Source organism: Gavia stellata, chromosome 8, assembly GCF_030936135.1.
Source record: "Gavia stellata isolate bGavSte3 chromosome 8, bGavSte3.hap2, whole genome shotgun sequence".
Taxonomy (NCBI): domain Eukaryota; kingdom Metazoa; phylum Chordata; class Aves; order Gaviiformes; family Gaviidae; genus Gavia; species Gavia stellata.
In genome coordinates this window covers 38,480,838-38,501,180 of record NC_082601.1, presented here as the reverse complement: position 1 = coordinate 38,501,180, position 20,343 = coordinate 38,480,838, and the positions used below count along the sequence as shown (strand labels likewise).

Genomic DNA, 20,343 nt, shown 5'->3' with positions numbered 1-20,343 from the left:
GAAAGACAAGAGGCAAAACGTCACCTCTACAGGACTTTGTGACTTCTCCTTCCCTCCGGAAAGAAGAATGGCTGAAACTCAAAGTCCCTTTGAGATCGCACTCCCCAGAATTACTTGGAAAACACTTATGTACCACAAACAATAGTCACAACAGAAAATGACAATGTAGATCTTCACTTTTCCCCTGAAGACAGAGGTATATCAAGTTTCAAGAGACTTCTTTATGACACCTGTGGCTTTTCTCTCTCCAGTGTACTGGAAAACTATGTACAGCTTCACAAAATGTTCCTATGTTAGGAAATTTTTCATCAAAATGGAACAAACAAACAAATAAGTAGAAAGAACAGGTAGAACACTTACATAAATGAGCAGGCACAAACACCCTTTTCTTCCAAATCCTGCTGTTCCCTTATAGCCTGTAGCATGCTACCTGAGCCTTCCTGCTATTGTAACACTAACTCATTTGAGGTACAAACAAATGTTTCCTAGTCAGGGCCCTGTTAGGGCTGTGCCTGTATGAGACAAAGAACAGAAACTTGACTTTCTGATACAGAAAGGCATGCCTAAGGCATCTTCCTAATCCCCACTATAAAGACCTAGCAGAGGCTTTGTCCACCTGGGCTCAGTGGTACTACCTACAGTCAATCACTACAGCCTTTTGCAGTCCTTTGCGGTCCCAGCCTTGCATTTTGTTGAGGCAGCTGATGACTGTCCTCCACTACGCCCATCCTGGAGCAGCCTTGCTGTAAGCAGGGGAGCCCTCACTGGCTTAATGTTAATGTGACTCAGCCCTACAGAAAATCTCGCCCAGTGAGCAGAGACCATTTCCTAAGATAGGAGGACACTGGATGCTCAAGCTCCCACCTCCACAGTTACTTCCTGTGCGAATTCGAGATCACCCCTCGGAGCAAGCATGTGCTGTGGTTCACCTGTGCTGCTGTGCCTTGAATACCCTGGCAACTTCTATGGTCACTCACAACGTCTTCAGTAAGTGCCCAAAGGAACGTTAAGGGTCTCATGTAAACATACTGTAACTTGCTTCTGTATATATGCTGTGTTCTTAATATAGGTAAAAAGATCATTAAAATAAACATTTTGTTATGCATGAATGTGCATGTATTTATGTATATATATATGTATACATATGCACACATACAGATATACACATACACACACGTATGCTTACATACATATCCAACACAGAATTTCCAGTGGTCTAGATGATATATAACAATGAAGATTACAATTAATAAATGATATGATAAGTTATTCTATTTTTATTTTAACTGTAATGTATTTCTCCTCTCTCCATTTTCTTCTAAATTTGGTCTACTACATTAAAAAACCCAAAAACACAAGAGGAAACACCACGTGGAAAAAGCATGAGCAAAGTAATGGCATAGCATCATGAATGACAAGAATGGGAAGGCAGAAATAGGTTCCAAAACAATGCTTTAGGGTCAGACCTTGAGGGATTTAATAGTATGCCCATCAACCTTCAACAGGCTTTTATTTCTTCTCCATAAGGACATAAAACCTGCTGATCTTTATGGAAGATACAGAAACACTGGAAATTTGAAGCCCCTCTGTAATGTTGCTGTTCTACGGTGTTACAAACTGTCCCACCCTGAAAAGGCCTCACATCAATTTCACTACACACATACAAGTACGTACACACACAGGCACGTACAGCTACTCTAATATTTTTGCTAATGGTACGTGGCTTTCGTTGCATACCAGAGATCCTTGTGGACATAATGATACAACTTTCTTAACTGTCATACTTTGCCTTATAAACTTTAAATACCCTCCCTTTGCTTCAGTTAGTGATCAGGCAACGGCCCAACCCTCCCCATCAACATCACTTGACAATTTTTCTATTTCTCATACTAATATGCAGGGGTCTCTATCTTTAACCCGTTGCATCACTTTCATTATGGTATTTCTAATGCATGCATATGTCAAAACCAAGCACATGTCATGTACATCTCTCCTCTCACAGGCATGTAAAAGACATTTCAAGTTCTCTTCATTAATTACATAAATTCTGATGTTACTCACAGAAGGCTGAAGTATGGACAACACTTCCAAAGTTCAAAAAGCCAATACTAATGTGTCATCTGAGTTTTGTACAGACATAGGACAAGCCACACATACTGAACAAGGCTTTTGATGCTCACAGGGCCAAGACTACATCTGCACCATTAAATCAAGAATATGGGCACTCTAGGCAAACTCACCGCGGCATAAAATCAGCGTTAGCAAGATGAAAAAAAAAAAAATCCTACAAAAAATTATGAAGGATATCTCACACAAGCACTGTAGAAACAGCTGTGGCAGTCTATAAAGATCTCGCTGCCCCCCAGTTGTTTGTTCCCAGTAAGAGCTGGGAGTGAATACGGTGGAAGTATTTCACACCTACTTCAGCACAAAGTAGTGGATGAAGAAAACAATGCAGTTCCTCCCATTGTGGGAAGCTACCAAGATACAACAAGCTGCTGGGCTAATGCATTCTCCTTCTAAAGGAATGATACTTTCCACCTAGGAGCTAGTTGAAAACCAGTGTTTCTGCAGTGGTAGAATGATGACCAGTTTACACTGGCAAGATATGCTCATACTTTGCTAGTATCGCTTGCCTGAAGAATGCCTTACATGCATTACACTGCAGGTCTGGGACAGATGGTGGTGAAATACATACAATGCAGTGTCAAAGTGTAATGTCAGAAAATAAAAAACGTAATGCCAGAGAATGCAACATACGGTAAAACTACAGAAATCATGGTGAAAAAGAAAATCTACTCCTTTTTGTGTGTTTTTGGGAGTTGGGTTGGGTTTTCTTGAAAAAACTAACAGAACTTCAAGATACAAGGTTGTTTCCCTGACAACAAGGATGAGCTCTGAGTTGAGGACATGAGCATATGAATGACTGCATGGCATTTTAAAACAGAATATATCATGACCTTGTATTATTCATAAAGGCACTTTTCAAACATTGCTGATTTTGAAAATGCATTGCAATTAAATATATTTTCATGGAAAGGAAAAGTAGTGTTGCTGTTATTCCGTGGTGTGCTAAGAAAAAGGGACAGCATCCCTAACGAATGGTATGCAGACACTAGACATGCAAACACAGAAGAAAAGAGATAATTATAACAAGGTTTGTGCTGGGTTTTCCATTTCATCAGTGCTGATCTTTGCTAATACTGTCAAATGGTCACAAATTGGAAAAAAATAACAAACAAAAAAACTGATGGAACACCCATTGTTATATTAGGCAATGAAAGATTTACACACCTAATTTTGAACTGAATAAGTGCTTTGAAGCAAGCATTAGTTTTTCAAGTGTATTGATCAAATTCAATTTGATTTAAAAAGTGCAAACGTATTTGCATACTTTATTTGGATAGTCTTGATTTTTTAAAAAATTGACTTTACTAGAGTGTTTTTCTAAATCAAAACAAAAGAAAGAAGGAAGGGAAAGAAAACAGTTACAAAGACTAAAAAGTTGGAGAAGGCTAGAATGGATACAAAACTATGGAGAAAGCAGGAAAAAAGGGAAAGGGGTAAAATACAGAAAGAAAGAGATTTAAAAAAAAGATAAAAAGAAAGAAAACAGGAGACGAGAACCCTGATTTCTAACCATCTTTTTCTTCTGTGTGATGAAGCTTGGATGGGTGTCTTCGGCAGGTGCGCCATTTACCAAGACGCTTGAAGAAATTCTCCTCTTCATCTCGCCCATTGTCCAGGCCACCTCCTGGCCCCCCCGCTTCTGACAGCTTCACCGCACTGGTAAACTTCACCTGTGCAAAGACAGAGGGCCGGGTCAGGCTGCGCCATACCACTAGCTCTTGGTCTTCCTTACTTAGACATAAAGCGTCTACAGAAGGGCTGTAACACAGTGGATCACCATAGCAACACAAGTGGGTCTGCACAGATTTACGTACGCTGAAGCATTTCATCTTTTAAGCTTTCTGCTTAAAGGACTGGTCTTTTGCAAGAGGCTGTAAAGGCATAAAGAAGGAAGGAGAAGTGTGACCAACAATTAAACCTTAAGCGTGTTGACAGAGCTTGCATTTCTCTCTCAGTGAACCAAGGCAGACTGACAAGTACAGTGTAGGTTTAACCTAGTCTTCACTGAGAGCCGCAAAAGTCCGGTATCAAATTCCCATGGCACTCTACTCTGAAGACTTCTGTGACCAAGTCTTACTGGCTGCAATGTCCACATTGAGTAGAATGTTTCCCTGGACACCTAAAACCAGCCAGGTCCTGCCCTTCCTTCCAAGCTCTCTGCAATCCCGCCTGACACGTTTACCTTGGAACTCTGCCTGATGAAAGACAGACGGTCGACAGAGCTGATATCTAGGAGATCTTCCACCCCGTCAGCCAGGCCAGAGAGGGAAGAACGCTTCAGCCAGTTCCCTGTTGCAGAATAAGCCACTCAGGACAATTCTGAAAATGCTTCCAAGCAAAATCTATTTATTAGCAATTGTAGCATATTTCTCCAAAGTGGCCATGCCAGGGTACAGGAAAATGGGAAGAAAGGGGAAGGCAACCTTTTTATGTTACATCTATTAACTACCATGCAAGGCCATGTCTTGGGACTTGTAAAGGGTATATTCTTTGTCTATCAAATGCTATTTGGAATGTTTCTCTTCTACAGAGAGGAACAATGCCTGTGAGATTAAGGTACTAGCCTACTACTTGGGAGACACAGATTCAATATTCTATTTTGCCACAGATATTCTCTGTTACCTTTGGCAAATTGCTTATGCTTCCCTTTGCCTCAGTTCCCCATCTGTAAAATGGAGAGCAGCATTGCCCAGCTTCCCTTGGGAGAATATACAATGTACTTGGGCAATAAGGAACTGTGTTGCAATATTTCTTAAAATAGATATGTCTTTCTGTGTTTCTCTGCACATGCAATATGTACATAGAATAGGAAGAGACATACATTTACCTATGGGGAGTTTGAGTTTCTTTCGAAGGGAGATTCGTCGGGAACGGGAGCGGGAACGCCTGTCTGTGGTGGTCCCAGAGTGAGCAGTGGTGCACTCAGATGTGTCCTGCTCAGACTGACTACTGGTATCACTTGCTGCACTCTGTGACTTGAACATCTTTCGCCAGAAGTCCTTGCGTCCCAGAACAGCCCCTTGGATTTGCTCATCACTGGAAGAAAAGGGATGCAGAGCGTGAACTGCATTTCAGTGAAGCTTGGATGCTCAGGGGAATGATGCCTCCCTCCCACAGGCCCCTCCTGACCTCTCTATTCTTTGAGGTTGTTTCATTTTGAATTCCAAACATACTCTTCTCAGTGGGACATAATCAAGTTTGACAACATGCTCAATATTGTTCAAGGCACAAAATAACCATCTTTTCTACCCTGAGGAGCTTGTCCACTGAACGGGTCGTTCCAATTTTTAGTTTCTACATATGAAAACCAAATCATCTTTAGGTCAAAGTGACCCATATTGGTAAGACTACACTGATGCTTTCTACATGCACGTGTACTGGAGAGCTTTTGGACATCACAATAGCCATTTGTGAATCTGCTGGAGTCACAGTTCTCATTAACATATTGGAACGGGGACAGTGTATTTTGCTATACTCTTGAGATCTCCCATAGCTGTGGCAGGGCTCAGAGCAGAACAGCTTTCTGCAATTCTGCAGAGCCATAAAGGGCTTTGCATTATCCTTGCAGTCTCAGCAACAGTGAGACTTTGCAGGCTCAGTTAATGCAGGAGAATACATAATATAGAGCTCTGGGCCCTTGGGCAAGCAATGTCTTCGTACAGTGCATCTCAAAGCACTTTAACAAGACGGATGGGTATTCAGAGGCACAGAGAAGTTAAATGACTTGTCCAAAGTTACATAGAGACCAGTGGCCATTTATAAAATTTTCTAAAATTCTTAAGAGTATTAATTAAATTTATTTCAATATTAAATGGCAGAATTGTTTGGACAATAGAGACTTCAAACGTGAAATGCCTAACAGCAGGTTGATTCGCTCCTTAAGAAAACTGGTGGAGCACCTGTGCTGATAAGGGAAATGCAACAATCTTCGGAGTCTACATGCCCAAGATAGGTCAGGAGTGGGCTGGCTCTTGGGAGGAAGTAAAGGATTAATGGCCCTTAGCAACAATTTGGAAGTTGAAAATTAATAGAATCATCCCCCAGAAGTACAAACAAAGCATGGAGAACAGCTGTGATGACATCTCTGAGGAATTAACACTCTATTCATGGCTATGACAGTATGCAATATTGACAAATCTACTGCACTGTTATTTGAAAATCTCTGGTGGTTCCCCATCCAAATCAGCGTGGGTCCAGTTGGCAGCATTGAAAATAGGCATTACCTGGATGTTATCAGCAGCTCCTGAACACTCAATGCATTTGTTGTACTATCCAAAGAGGTAAGTCGTTGCTGTCCTGCCCGTTTGTACTAACCCCAGAAGGAAGCTGCTGCCAATACCACATGAAACACTTCAATGTTTACTTACTGTTCTGGAGTTTGCATTGGGCGGCTTGAGATGTAACTACGGCATTCATCAGGGGCAGCTGATGCCTGGCCTTTGTCAATGATGATGCTTCCCACCTCGGATCTACACAGATAATATAAATCATCAGCTAAAGCAAATGGATGGCCCATCTCATGGTCATCACATAGCTACATGATATGGAAACCAGCACTGCTGAGCAACAAAGCAGCTTTAGAGATGTACCCTCTCTTTAGCAACTTACTGCCTCTATATCTCATTCATGAAAAAGGCATCAGCTCTTAGAAGCAAAGCCAAGTTTTTTAGGAGTTTTTCAACTTTCTTAATCCTTCTTCCCAACATTTTAATATGAGAAGCCTCAAAGCACCAGAGAAAATTTCTTTTTGATAAAAAAGTATGTCAGGATTAGATTTCTTCTGGGACTTGTTTTGCATACCAGGGTTTACCTGTCAGATAAACAACACTAAGGATGTGATGCATATTAAAAGCTATGTTCACAGTGTGTTGGGGCTGACACTATGCTTCTCACTTCTCTTAACTTTTCCTCCTCCCAGTGTTTCCATTGCACTGTTCTCTTAGGCCACTTGTATGACAGGGTTAGCACTTTTTACTGCAAATTTATTACTGTCTCAGTTCATTAAATTTTAAAGGAGACTGCTGCCACAGTACAATTCCGTACATCAGGAACTGACATATGCTATCAAGATAAAACACACAAGCCCTTGCACTTTCTACATTTGTTTTGAGTGCATGTAGTCATACAGCCATATGCAAGTCAGTCATTTGCCTTCTCCCTCCTAGACACCCACCTTTTACTCCCAGAAGGTTTTGGCTCTTGCTCCGTTTCCTCTGGTTTTTTTCCTGGTATTAACTTTTCAGCGCTGTCTAAGAGGGCACTGAGTGCTACTCTCCGAAAGACATTCCCATGAGCCTCCTTGATAAACTGGACCAGCTGTCGGATATCACAGTACAAGCCCTGAGTAGCAAGATATCACGAAAATAAAATAATTCAGTCTGCAGTTTGTGAAGAAGCAGTGAGAATCAATAGTCTCTAAGGCACTTCAGCAGGCCATTACTTCCTCTGGCTGTTGTCTGATATACTCTCCATGTACAGGGTTTTTGTTTTCTGGCTGGGATCAAAAGCTGGAAACTCCATTTACTGCACTCAGAAGAAGCAGACAATGAGGAGCATTATTGTTATGGAACATGCTCTGCAATGGGCTAAAGCAGATGTAGAGGTATCAGAGGCTAAAACAGCTGCAAGATGAAGGAGCTGCAAAGATGACTTAAAGCCTGTTTTATCCCATTCATCTAGCCCATAATCTTAAAAGGCATAAAAAAGCTAAATGAAGGGGTGGGGGGGAAAAGTACAGTGCAAAAAAAATTGCATGTTTTGTTTCAAAACCAGTGGGTGTCTTGGGATTTTTCTTAATTATTTTAGAGCTTTACATCATGGGAAGAGAGAGGAATGACTCACTCATTCCCCAACCTACTCCTACGCTCAAGGCTCTTTTTAGTTCTGAACATTCATACACATCTGTGATGTGACAAATCAGCACTATATCTGAGGGCAAGGGGATGGAAGGAACAGTTTTACAGGATCTGATTTCTGATCTGTGAACTTTCCTGAAAGATCTTGGATTATTCTGAAAATTCCCAGCTAGGAACTGCACAGTCAACACTTTCAACACAAAAACCCCAAACAAACAAATAACTGGATCTTTATACTGATTAAGGCTCTTTTTCATAAGATACTGAACACAAGATTGACTTTAAAGAGTGATGCAACAACAGGAAATCCTTATATATACGCTGCGTACTATGTTCTCCATATAGACACACTTAATGGTGCTATGCTTAGATAAGCGTCACCTTACACACTAGCTGAAGTAGGTCCATAAAGACATACAATTTACAAGGAAAATTTACACTTGGTGACCCTAATCTAGGTCCAACAATAGCACGTATTTTTTTGCATCCCACCACTTAATCTCTGCTGAGAAACATTCCAATGGAGAAATATCCATAAGAACAAGAGGGCCTGGACTGAGACAGACTACTCTGCTGGTTTAAGGTGTTAATGGTTTTCCTTCTCCCTCTCCCTTCCCCTCACAGATGATGACTGTCCCTTTAGCTGGACTTCAGTACCTCTACAGCTCTGCTGTAAGGACAAAGTGCTTCTTGGTTGCTTCCATGAAAAATCCTGATTTCTGATAATAAAGGAGGCGGTTTGAGATTAGTTGCTAGATTCTGCACCATTTTGGAAGAAGAGCGCTCGTCTCATCCATGCTACTGACTGCTCTGGGGAGACAGCACACAAGCAGCAACCAGCAGCACCTTACTTTCCTTTCCTCCAGGTGTTTGGTAAATTGAATCTTTGTCTAAACCTTGGGAAGACCTACCAAATTGCTGTTTAGTAACTCACATACACTGCCACGGGTGTGTCCTTAACCAAGTAAACTGGCTTTAACTTTGCTGAAAGTTGATTTATGCTGGCTGTGGTCTTGTTCATTAATCCTTGCTCCAGACTATGCTACTAATCCATTTGGAAAAAAACCCCACAGAAGCTGCTTGAACAGAGAGGAAAATGCAATTCAGAGTGCACAACTTTTATCCTGGCTAAGTCCCCAGATTCCAATGCAGGCATGAAAGGAGGGCATCACATTTATATTATGTTTCAACTGTGACTACATAGCTTGCTATGCTCATGGGATTTGGCTAAACTGAATTAATTCTTCACTGTAAAGCCTCACTGGCGACACCCAAGTGAAAAAGTAACTTTGTTAACATGAAATCTAGTGCTTACCAGGTTTTCCGGGCTGTGCAGCTCATGTGTAGTGGAAGCACAGCGAGTGATCAAAGACTTGAACATGGCACTCACAATTATACCTTCTACACTCTGGGCTGTAGACTTGTTGTCCACTGTGGTGAAGTTATTCCCAAATCCAGCCTTGTCTGTAAAATTCAAGTACAAGCAAGCCCCCTTGTTAGGAACGGTTTAAAAAAGATGGCTTAAAAACACATGTAAAGGGATTCAGATACAGGAGACAAGGACAAGTCCCCAGCTAATATCCTACTCTCAATTCTCGCAATCCCACCCCACAAAAATAAAGCAGAAGGGAAGGGTAAGATAAATGAGAAGGATGAAATCTTCCCAGAAATAGCTGTAGTATGAAAAAGGATTGAAAGGATCAGATGCACTCTGGCTTCCTTTTATCCACATCTCTCATTTAGAGATGTACAGAATAAAGCATAAAATTTGAACAATACCTCCAGCTTTTCTATTTACTGTTCTAAAGGACAAGAGAGGTTTGATTTAGCTGAAAAGTGACAACACTCATGAAAAAAAAAAAAATCTTCTGAACTACAGGAATGCTGTTCTTGCAAGGTGCACAAGGAGACGAAGCTCTCAGAAAAAGTCAAAAAAGAATTACACGTTTATATGAATAACAAGAAACATCCCAGTTTCATTAGGTGAGAGAAAAGACTTTCAAAAGTTGCAGGAGCTGCCATGCTTCAAAGCATGAGTCAGTCAATAATTGATGAATACTTGGGGAAACTTCCTATGGGCATCTTCTTTACAAAAGTCTGCTATATAATATTGTTTAATGCTTTCTGTGAAACGCCTGAGATCAGAGGTAGGCTAATAGACTAGTCAGATTCCCTGAGTGCTTCAGAGCAGCTATTCCTACTCTGTGAACAATCATTGTTAACTGTTGTTGCATGCAGTGACCAAGCATAAATGTTTGGTCATTCTAATAGCACCTGGAATAATTTTCCTAACTTAAAAAAAAAAAAAAAAGAAAACATATATATGTATACTTAGGCACACATGCACACACGCTTATAACTGCAGGCATGCGCATCTGTGTGTTCATTGTTCTTGTTTATTCAATCTGTTCTTGCTATTTACTGCCTCACCTGAGGCACTACAGAGGGTTTTAATGCTCAATTATATCTCCATTCAGAATAAACCCTGGATTAAACAGGCCATTCCAGCTGGCGCCTGGTCATGTCATGAAGCAGAAAACTTCCTGCCTGAGGCATAGTTGAATGAAAATACTTTCTTTGAAGAGCCATGGACAACAGATAGGATGAATCAAGAGAGGGCTTCAATTTCAGGTGCAGTTGGGTGATGCAAGATCACTAGGTGAGATCACTGGCTGGTCAAATCAGAAGAGACCCAACTCCCCTGACCGACACTGGCTGAGGATATGGTCTCTATATTCTGAGAATAGTAATTCAGATTTTTTTTCTTTTTGAAAGGAAGAGAAAAAGGCATGGCTTCTTTCTGATGGTACAGTTTAGGAATATTCAAGTGAGAGTTTCTGATACCAGCTATACTTACTGTCAGTGACTGGCTCCATGCAGAATCCCAGTAAAGCATGCAGAAAATCCACCACATTATTGAGAGAATCCCTGTTCACATAATCCCTCATGGTCTGACGGAACTGCATCTTATCCAGTTTGTACAGCTTTGTGAGGCAGTTCTGAGCCTGCAACGATATCCATCAAATCACATCACATCAAAGTACGTGTTCGAGTTTTGCTAATAGGAGCAGGGTATTTTTTGCTCTTGCTTAGCCAGTGCTCTGCTGTGCTGTCTAAAGTAACCTCTCCTAGGAGCCAGAAAGTTCTGGTCCTGTAACAGAAGACAGGTTCACCTCTGAAGCAAACAAGAAGTTCAGCACAAGGAGACAGTGCTGAAGGCACCAACAAGGCACCAGTGCAGGTGCCACTGTTTGGAGGTGGTGGTGAAGTCACTGCCAGCCATCCCTCAAGGCCTCTCCTCCTCTCCCCAACCCCAAGGTAAAATCTCACTGAATATGAATGAAGTAGGAATGTACCACCTCAGTCAAGGCTTATTGCCTTGGTGAAACAGGTTCTTAGCCTCAGGCATCTAATTTTCAGCCTCTGGCTCAGAGACAACCCATTTGATGCGCCTGTACCCAGTGACCAATTTATATCATGCAAAACATTAGCTTTTTATTTAAAAGCTATTAATTGCCAACTTCTTATTACAAGAATATCCATGCTACCAGGACCCCATGCAGGCTGGAGTTAGAGAATCTGAAATGTTAGCTCTGTGGGAAACATGAACTCTCCCACTACCTACAATAGGGTGCTTAACTTTCCAGTAAACTCAGACGTGATTGTCCATGCAGTTAACACAAATGGTGCATGCAAAGCAGATTGGCCAGACAAATGCACAGAAAATGCAGCAGACTTAGACGTGTAGGACAATCTCTTCCCATAAAGACCTCAATTCAATGAGTCTGATAAGACCCTTGGCTCCAAGAGACCTATTTATGCTTAATGTTATGCATAGGCCTAAATGTTTTGGTGGCTCAGCTCCAACACAACATAAAAGCCTAACTGACATTTTGATGAATGTGGTATATGTTCAACCAGTGCTCTGTGCAGAACCTTTCTACTGTTACCACTGGGACTCTCTTACCCCATCTTGTCCCATTGCGTCCAGAACTATTATTACTGCTGCAGTCTCCTCAGTACCCGGGAGTCTAGCTAACAGAAGAATGCTGCATGATACAGAGGCAGCCAATCCGTCTTTGAGCCATCTAGCTCAGATCCCAGAACCAAATTATAGCTCTGTTGGCATGGCTCAGGCTAACCAAAGCCATGGAGAAGCACCTGGCTCCCACCCGCAGCATGGATGGGCACAGTGTAACTTCTCATTACAGTCATCGAAAATGCTCCCTGCTGCAAGCTCAGAAGGTAAGGAGGAGGCACGTGCTGGAAAAAGCCTTTGAAAGGCTCCCATTGACAGGGCATTGGGCTGATCTCAGGGAGGCAAACTCTTCTGGATGAAGTCAGATGTCTGGGCTACATCCTGGGCACTTCCCACTGCTTCAGCTTGGGCAGAACAAAAAATGTAAGGAATCAACTGTGACCATCCACCCTGCCCTTCAATAGGGCATGAGTCTTCTACTTCCTTGCAGCACGCTAACATGCCTGCAAGCACAGCGCATTCCAATTATCAGGAGGTGATGGAGCAGCCCAGCAGCAACCAGTCATAGTCACCATTAGGAAAGGTGGACATAACTACACCTTAGACTTCTGGATTCAGATATGCAACCCAAGATAGCTGCACCTCTTGTAAATAGCGTACTCTGTTGGGGTACCATCAATGTGAAAAGTTACTTACACCAGCTCACACAGGGGATTTGCTCCCATGTATTTGTCCCTTCCCAGACAACCTATCCATTGGGGTGCTCAGAAGCACCCTGGGACTCAGGTGCGCTCTTAGCAAGCCCCACGGGCTGGAAGGTAACATGATAGCTGAAAATCTGCTACGGCTGGGCTGCAACACAGTCTGTGAGCTGGGGCAAAGAGCAACACATTTACTGCCAATACAGAGAAAGCTACATAGGGGGCAGACAGCAATCTCAGCAGCTGATGTCAAAAGTACAAGGGGGACGCTTTAATGAGCTTTAGTTCTCTTACATTCTCCCGGAATACCTGGTGTCTCAGGCGATCTCCAGAGAGCCCTCGGTGTCCTTCTCCACAACCATAGGCACAACCCAGGGACTTCACAATTTTGATCAGCATTGTGAGTGCCAGCCTATGGGTGCTGACAGATGGGCCTTCATCCTGAGAGTCACACAGGGAAAGACAGTGTGAAACCACTAGCATTTTGTTAGCATTTTACTTTTAAGAAATTGCTGTCCATTTCTCATTTCAGTCACTCCATTACTGAGTTGTTACTCTTGAAATGTTTACTCCAATTATTTTTCAAGTTTAGGGACGAGCCCTCTCCCTTTCAACTCTCCTCAAAAAGTCATGCTATAAGCGCGAAGCCCCCTACATGCTGCTATGAATACTATTCAGCACTTACTTCAAGAAATTCTGCCTGAAAAACAGAGAGCTGGCTTGCTTGAGCAGAAAAACAAGCATCTTTTTAAAATGTCTTAGGTATTATGCTACTATGAATTGCAACTTTGGAGGTCAGCAACATCGTCTCTTGGCCAATTCTCATAGCAGTACTGAAAAATTTATGATTTCTGGCCATCAAAGAAAACAAACTCTGCTCACACACTGGATTCTGTTTTTCCTTATAAGCTATGAATAATAAACCTGAAAAAAACCCCATTGTGATTCAGGTTTTTGGGCAGTTTAACAAGATATTGAAAATGTCCATGCAAGGCTCACAAACATTGCTTTTGGCAGCTGCTTTGCTGGAGTAGTTACAGTGCTTGCATTCCCAATCATGTTTCTTCGGTGGAACCCCAAGTGAGCACCGGAGCAAAACAAATTAATTTGTGGTTGTTATGCAAAAAAACAAAAGGGGAGAAAAAAGAAAGGCAGTTGCACACACATGCATACTTAATCTTAACAGATCTTACACTACATTCAGGAACTGTATAAAGGGAAGTAAGACATACCTTTTCTTGTTTCTTGTCATTCTTCTCATATGGCCCTCCTCCACCACCTCCATCACTTCCACCTCCACCTCCTCCACCACTTCCACCACCTCCTTCTTCTCCTCCATCGCCAGCTCCACTAACTGGGGGAGGCCCAAATCCACAAGCTGAACCACCAGAAGCAGCCCCTTTGAGCTGGAAGGATCCTTCACTTGGTCTTTTTTCAGGGGCCTCATTTTCTTTGTTCTCACTCTTCCTCCGAACCTTCTCTACACAGGGCACCACACCAAGCTGAAGTAAGCACTCCACAATGTTCAGTGCCACATCACAAATCCGGGAACTGATGTCATGGTTCAGGACCAAGTAAACAGCCTTCAGGACCACCTGGGAGGTTAAAACATCATATTTAAAGTCAGACTTATTTTCTCTCCTAGTACTATTTAGTGCCTGGAAATTCTAGTCACAGACCAGAGACTCATCATAGCAGGCACGGTACAAACTCAGAATGCAGTACATACAACCGTCAGCCCCAAGAGCCTACAATCTATGTGTAAGACAAGAAACCACAGGCTGGGCACAGTCAGGCAGAAAAGGAAACCATGAGATGACATCTGTGAGCCTGAGAACACTGCTTCAGTGCACCAGGAGCTGTCAAGTCATTAAGGGGAATGCAGAAAAGGTGAGTTTTAAGGTGCTATTAGAAGAAAGGTGCTATTCAGTTTTATACTATTTTATAGGGAACTTGGTGCATGCCCCAGGAACACAGCCATTAAATAATATCACTTAAGATTCGATGTGTGCATTCCACATGCACATGCGCTCCTTGCAAGGAGTAAAAGGAGTTGCAGTATCTCAGAGGAGACTTATGATATGCACAAATGTATCTGACTGACCTTTATGTACTGCTGAGAGAAGTCATATAAACAGGTGGAGGAAAAGCCCATCAAAACCCTGATCTCAATGGTACAGCTATATTGACAGAAGAGGGACCTGGCTTTCCTCATTCCTTGCCAATTACCGAGAGATCCAGCATGCCGTTCTTGTGGACAAAGTTGTTGGTTCCGTCAATGTGATCCGTATCCTCCAAGCAACTGTAATTGATGCAGGAATCTGTCAGGCTCCGTGGGAGGTTGGCACATGCGAGCGGCTCATGGGGCATCTCAGGGATAGGCACTTGGTTGCAAAGCTTCCTCATGTGCTCACTGAAGAAATCGGCGTAGCCCACATTGAATGAGGCCAGGGTAGTGTTGAAGGTGGCCACAGTGATGGTGGAGATCTGGGACCGCACTGGAGGGAGGAAAATGGCTACCTGTAAATTTCCATCTCTAGAGTTATGAAATGGCAAACTGAGGCTGTCCTTGTTTACAAGAAGGGAGCAGCCCTAATGCAGCTTGTAATGCTGAAAGACAAGACAGGTTCCTAATTCCTATCATGGGTACAGGGATGAAAGCATAGATTCATTTCTTCTTTTAAGCCAGTGTAAAGTAGAACAACCCCAAGCTTGCTCTAGCAATACAGTTCCATGGCAACTTAAGTTGATCTCAGTCAACTGGGCAGTTAAGTAGATCAGGGAGCTCAGCCAGCCTAAATCTAATCCAAGAGGGGGATTAGATTTTGGCTAGCTTTGCTCCCTGTATTGGTTTAGTGCCTGGCCTTAAAAACAGCACTACCCCTGCAAGGGGAAGAGGAAAGACTCTGCAGCTGTATGCAGGAGTGAAGGTAGGGTAACAGCAGCACCAATTTGGAACAGCTTTCTGAGTCACACCAGTTTGAAATATTTCATCACACCAGTTGAAAAAAATAATAATGGAGCAGTGTGTTCCTAACACTACCTGTGTCAGTCTAAACCATCTCCAAAATGCAAAGCTGACTGATGAGAAAAGCAATGCAGTGTCTAAGTGCACAGTGCTCAGAGAAGGGACCTCATGACATAGCCAAGCTTAACTTTAAATTGGTTAGCTCAGGTAGTGAGAGCATTTTGGCTACACAGGCCAATTTTTATCAAGGATTCACCATGGTTTTACGACTCACGCTGAACTCCACACCACGATGTTAGAAGTTTCCCACACCTAGTGCTTTGTAAGTAGGTTTATACACCCTGTAGCGTAGAAAGACCCTATGTGTCCCACAGTGTTGATTGGACCACCTTCTGCCAGACAGCACAGTAACAGGGCTATGGAATATCAAAGAACCTCTATCTAAGGCTATTTAATGTGTTCTAATGAATAACATAACATACATCTAATAAGAATCTTCAAGCACTGACTCAGCGATGGACTGGTTATATTATGCAAATAACAACTTGCCAGAGTGGTGACTACATTTCCTCACAGCCTGTGTAACCCTGCCAGCACTGAGCTAGCACTATTTATTAGGAGAAACGTTCCAAGGCCGACAGCAGTACCTTGAACTAGGCTACAATTTGGTCATTGATCAGGGCAGGAATTAGCTGCCTGTAATCACAGGATTACTTGCTGGCAAGTGTGACTTTTTAATGGCATTCACTGAAATTTGTATGGTGAAGATAACAATAAAGACAGAATTAGGAAATTTTCTTCCTGAGCTACCGAGTTTGATGATTATCCACGGGTAGCTATTTTTTGTCTCACTAAGGTTTTGCTTAGTTTGTTTTGAAATGGGTAACAAAAATCCATATCCAAATCCTACATAAAATAATTTTTCCTCTGTTGTGTCTTTATTTCATTATCATTGATAGGGCTGACTGCTGGATGGGACTCACAGAGGCAGGGAAGGAGGACTAGGGACTCTACGTTTACATCCACGCACCCCTGCAGCATGTGCCCATGTACCCGTGACTCCTCTTGAGCAGCTACCTAGGACATAACTAATTTTTTATCTCTGCTTTTCAGTGTGTCAGCCAGAATAAATGAGTTTATTAGCAAATGTTCCCTGGCCAGGGAGTGGACAACAGATGAGAAATCATGAATGACCAGTATGCTTGGATATAGTTGGTCATACAAAACAAGAGGCATATGTAATGTTTGTACTTATTCTCTAACTACAGAATGGTTCATTCAAAGTCATAGACTACCATTAGAAATAGTATGATTTGTCCTATTATTCATATAGTTGCTTCACAATTGTACCTGGGGTACAACTAGAAAAACAAGCATTGCATATGGCTACTTTTTAGCAAGTATTTAGCTAAGAAGCGGGGGTAGTGAGTGGGATTACTGTCCTACAGAACGAACACAGGTTGGGAAAACAGACTCCACAAAATTGATCCAGGAAAAGAGCTTTGCTCAGGAGACACAGAGCAGAGATGAAGGAGATGTGCCCACGCGGGATTAGAGCTGACACAAATCCATCCTCTCTCAGACTATTCAGATTTGCATTGGTAAAAGAGCATGGATCTCTGAGAGCTCCAAGGCTACAGCACATACCATGTGAGTGCATCTGTAGCCTCCTAGGTATGCTGCTGCCTGAGAGCTTGTGCAGAGACAGACTGTGCCCTGCTCCATGGGGCGTGTGATATGCTGTTCCCCCATCAAGGTTTAAGGTTGCACTTGCTGCAAGTGAGGCCCAATGTCTATGACAAGGTTTTACCAGTAGCACTATGCAGGAGAGAGAAAACAAATTCACTGTGTTTAGGCAGTAGGAGCAATGCCAGCAAAGTGCTCTGGTGCAAACAGTCCTGCTGACTGAGAGAGCTTTCCTCTGCTTGGCTAACATTGTTTGACAGAGGTGGTGTTACCCTGCCAATAGAAAGACTCTTCCTTCTGGAGCAGACTTCATCCCACCAGAGACTCTCTCATCATGGTCACACTGGCATTGCTATTTCTGCAGAGGGCTCCAAGACAGGTGGGGCCCAGGGAGATTTCAAGTAAATTTAAAAGCCAGGCTTCTATTTGGAACCAGGGGAATTAAGAAAAAAAAACCTGATTCCAAGCACAATTCAGAAGCTGGGGACTGTGAAGGGGCATTAAATACAACAAAATTCCCCATGAAACCACTGAAGTTAGTAATACCAAGTTTCTGTCCAAACTTCTGTGCTGTGTTGTGATAAGGTGAAAAAACCCCAAACCCTGCCTTCTCCCTGCTGATGGCTGCCAATTTTTTTGTCAAACTGCCCCAGCTAAACATGAAAGGTTTGGAACGTTTTTCTACAGAGAACAAAAAAACCCATCAAGAGATGCGGGGGAAAAAAAAAGGAAAAAACAATTAGCCATATACTCATACATGGAAGCAGTAACAGTTCCTTAGCTTCTTGGAGTTGATATTTCAGTGAAACGTTTCTTTCCTGATGTGTTAAATTTACCTTCTTTGACTGTGTTCTCTCCATGGCTGTTTGAGTGGTCCGGCAGATCAGAGACCAGCGTGTGATGGGAGTGTGAATGCCTAGCACTCAGGCTCTCCATCTCCGTTGCTGTGTCAGAGCTCCCCCGTCTGGTAAACTTTCCTAGGGTTAAGACAAGAAATGGGTATTTACTCATCTGAGAGGAGCTTGGAGGCAAGAGACAGTAACTGAGGTTAGAAATTGAAGGATTTGAGTCAGCAAAAGTCAAGGCCTTCCAGGACCCTGCGAAGCAGAATCAAACATTATAGTGGGATATCTCGCGGGTGTTCATTTACATAAAGATCAAATGTGCAAACTCTCTGCAAGGCTCTTCCCCTCAGCACATGCTGATTTAGCTGACACCCATATTGCCACCCTCCAGCAGCTTCAAGAAAATAAGATTGGTCAGCACTGAAAGACTCCACCCTTTGGGGCAAGTTATAGTAACTTGGTTTCTTCTCCCCTTGTCCAAAAGAAATAGGTATATTAGGATGGGGAGTGCTAAAGCAAAGGACCTGTTGACCATTGGATCTGAAATACATGGTTTCACCAAGATATCAGAATGAAAGAACTGTAGGTTAAGCCAGGACAAGAATCTGGAGCCCCTGAGATCAAAATTTAAAAACCTTCTTGAGTTACTGAAGATATGGGAAAGAGGATTTGGATACCAAGTTTGCTATTCTTGTACAAATCTGTAGGTGTTTGTGTATTAGCCATTGACAAAACACATGAGAATCTTTAAGAATTCACTTAGCTAAGTTCATTGTCCTGTGTCCCAAAGAGGGACATGTTTACAATGGAGAGCTTGCCAAATGATGCCATCTGAGCCGGTGAAAACGACAAGGCTCTGGCATAGCCTTAGGCAATCATTTTGCTACCTATCATCTCCAAGAAAGGGTGCCAGGATGAAAATCTATGACATTAGCAGTAAGTTTGTGAAACAGAAACAATGCCTAGCCACTGTTCAGTGAACTTGGAAGCTTGAAGGAACCAATATTTAGATTTAAACACTGTATTTTTGCAATATCAAGACAGTGTAAGCCTCACTTTCTGAGACAATATCCTATTTATTTTGTATCCACTTGAGGAAGACTGAATATTTTTGCCATACTCTTAATGACCCTATTGCTGCCTCTCCAGAGATTTCTCTTTAAAAGAAGAGGATGCAACCATTCCCTGAATCTATTTTAAGCTGCAGTTGTGCAATCCTTGCTACCACTCAGGGAAAGTGTATTGAAGTGGAACAGACATGACTACAGGTTGCTACAATAGCTATTATTCCACTAAAGATGGTAGTTTTCGGAGAAAAAGTGAACTAAAACGTAAGTCATTCAAGGTCTGCTGTCAGCACAGTTGCCACTTCTACAAACAGGTGTGTAACGCTACAAGCTGAGCCAAGGACATAAGGTGGCAACAGGATGGATGAAAAAATAAAGAGCCTCTGTTGTTCTCTGAATGTTCAGGACAGGAATGACAGAGAACCTGCGGCAGAGATAACAATATCTCACCTAATATGGTGGTTTGCCATCCTCCTCTCTCAATGCCACGTCGGTCCTCTCCGATTCCAGAAAAACTGCCAAAGGAGAAAGTGCTGCGAGTGGGCGAGACATCCAAATGATCCTCATGGAGGAGGAAGGGCACCCCCATCCTTCGTTGCCGCTTCTTCCCAGTATGGTGGAAAGGAATTGAGCCTTTGCGCTCACGCTCCCTGTCCTCTTTGCGGCTCTTAAACTGCAGGAGGAAGAGGAGCAAATACAAGAGCAGGTAGAGGCTTTGAAGCATGCCAAACTACCATCTGAGGGAAAAAGATAACACAGATGTGTGGCCCAAGTGTAACCTCCCACTCTGAGCTTTTTATCTTGGCCATTTACCCTGATAGCAACTATCTGCACTCTGGGACCATGTGAGTATTTAAAGGAACTCAATTTTGCCCTAGGCTGGGAGGGATGCTCTTGTATAATTTTATGACATTCTCAGACCATGAGCTAGATTCATAGAATCCACAAAACTCTGCTAAGTGTCTTGGATGGTTGCAAACCCAGAGCTTCATGGAGGTAAAAACATCAGAAAAACCCACTGAATTTTCTGGAACTACAGTGAGCACCAGCACTTAAAAACCAGCACTGTTTGAGTACCCTCCCCTCATGCAGTTTCAGCAGGACAGTTATTT

At 42.6% G+C, this 20,343-nt stretch overlaps 1 protein-coding gene across 3 annotated transcripts in view; it reads right to left on the bottom strand.

Annotated features, from left to right (window-relative positions):
- UNC80 (unc-80 homolog, NALCN channel complex subunit) overlaps positions 1-20,343 on the bottom strand; it is a 130,867-nt gene that overhangs the window by 85,899 nt on the left and 24,625 nt on the right. The window contains exons 10-21 of one of the 3 annotated variants that reach the window (XM_059820381.1): positions 19,682-19,904; positions 18,156-18,296; positions 14,895-15,163; positions 13,898-14,260; positions 12,960-13,106; positions 10,843-10,990; positions 9,301-9,449; positions 7,304-7,470; positions 6,498-6,599; positions 4,952-5,166; positions 4,313-4,419; positions 3,701-3,800 (exon numbers count right to left, since the gene is read on the bottom strand). In XM_059820381.1, coding sequence (XP_059676364.1) covers positions 3,701-3,800; positions 4,313-4,419; positions 4,952-5,166; positions 6,498-6,599; positions 7,304-7,470; positions 9,301-9,449; positions 10,843-10,990; positions 12,960-13,106; positions 13,898-14,260; positions 14,895-15,163; positions 18,156-18,296; positions 19,682-19,904 — 2,131 coding nt within the window. The remainder of the gene's footprint in view (positions 1-3,700; positions 3,801-4,312; positions 4,420-4,951; positions 5,167-6,497; positions 6,600-7,303; positions 7,471-9,300; positions 9,450-10,842; positions 10,991-12,959; positions 13,107-13,897; positions 14,261-14,894; positions 15,164-18,155; positions 18,297-19,681; positions 19,905-20,343) is intronic. The other 2 variants (XM_059820380.1, XM_059820382.1) reach the window with 2 other exon arrangements.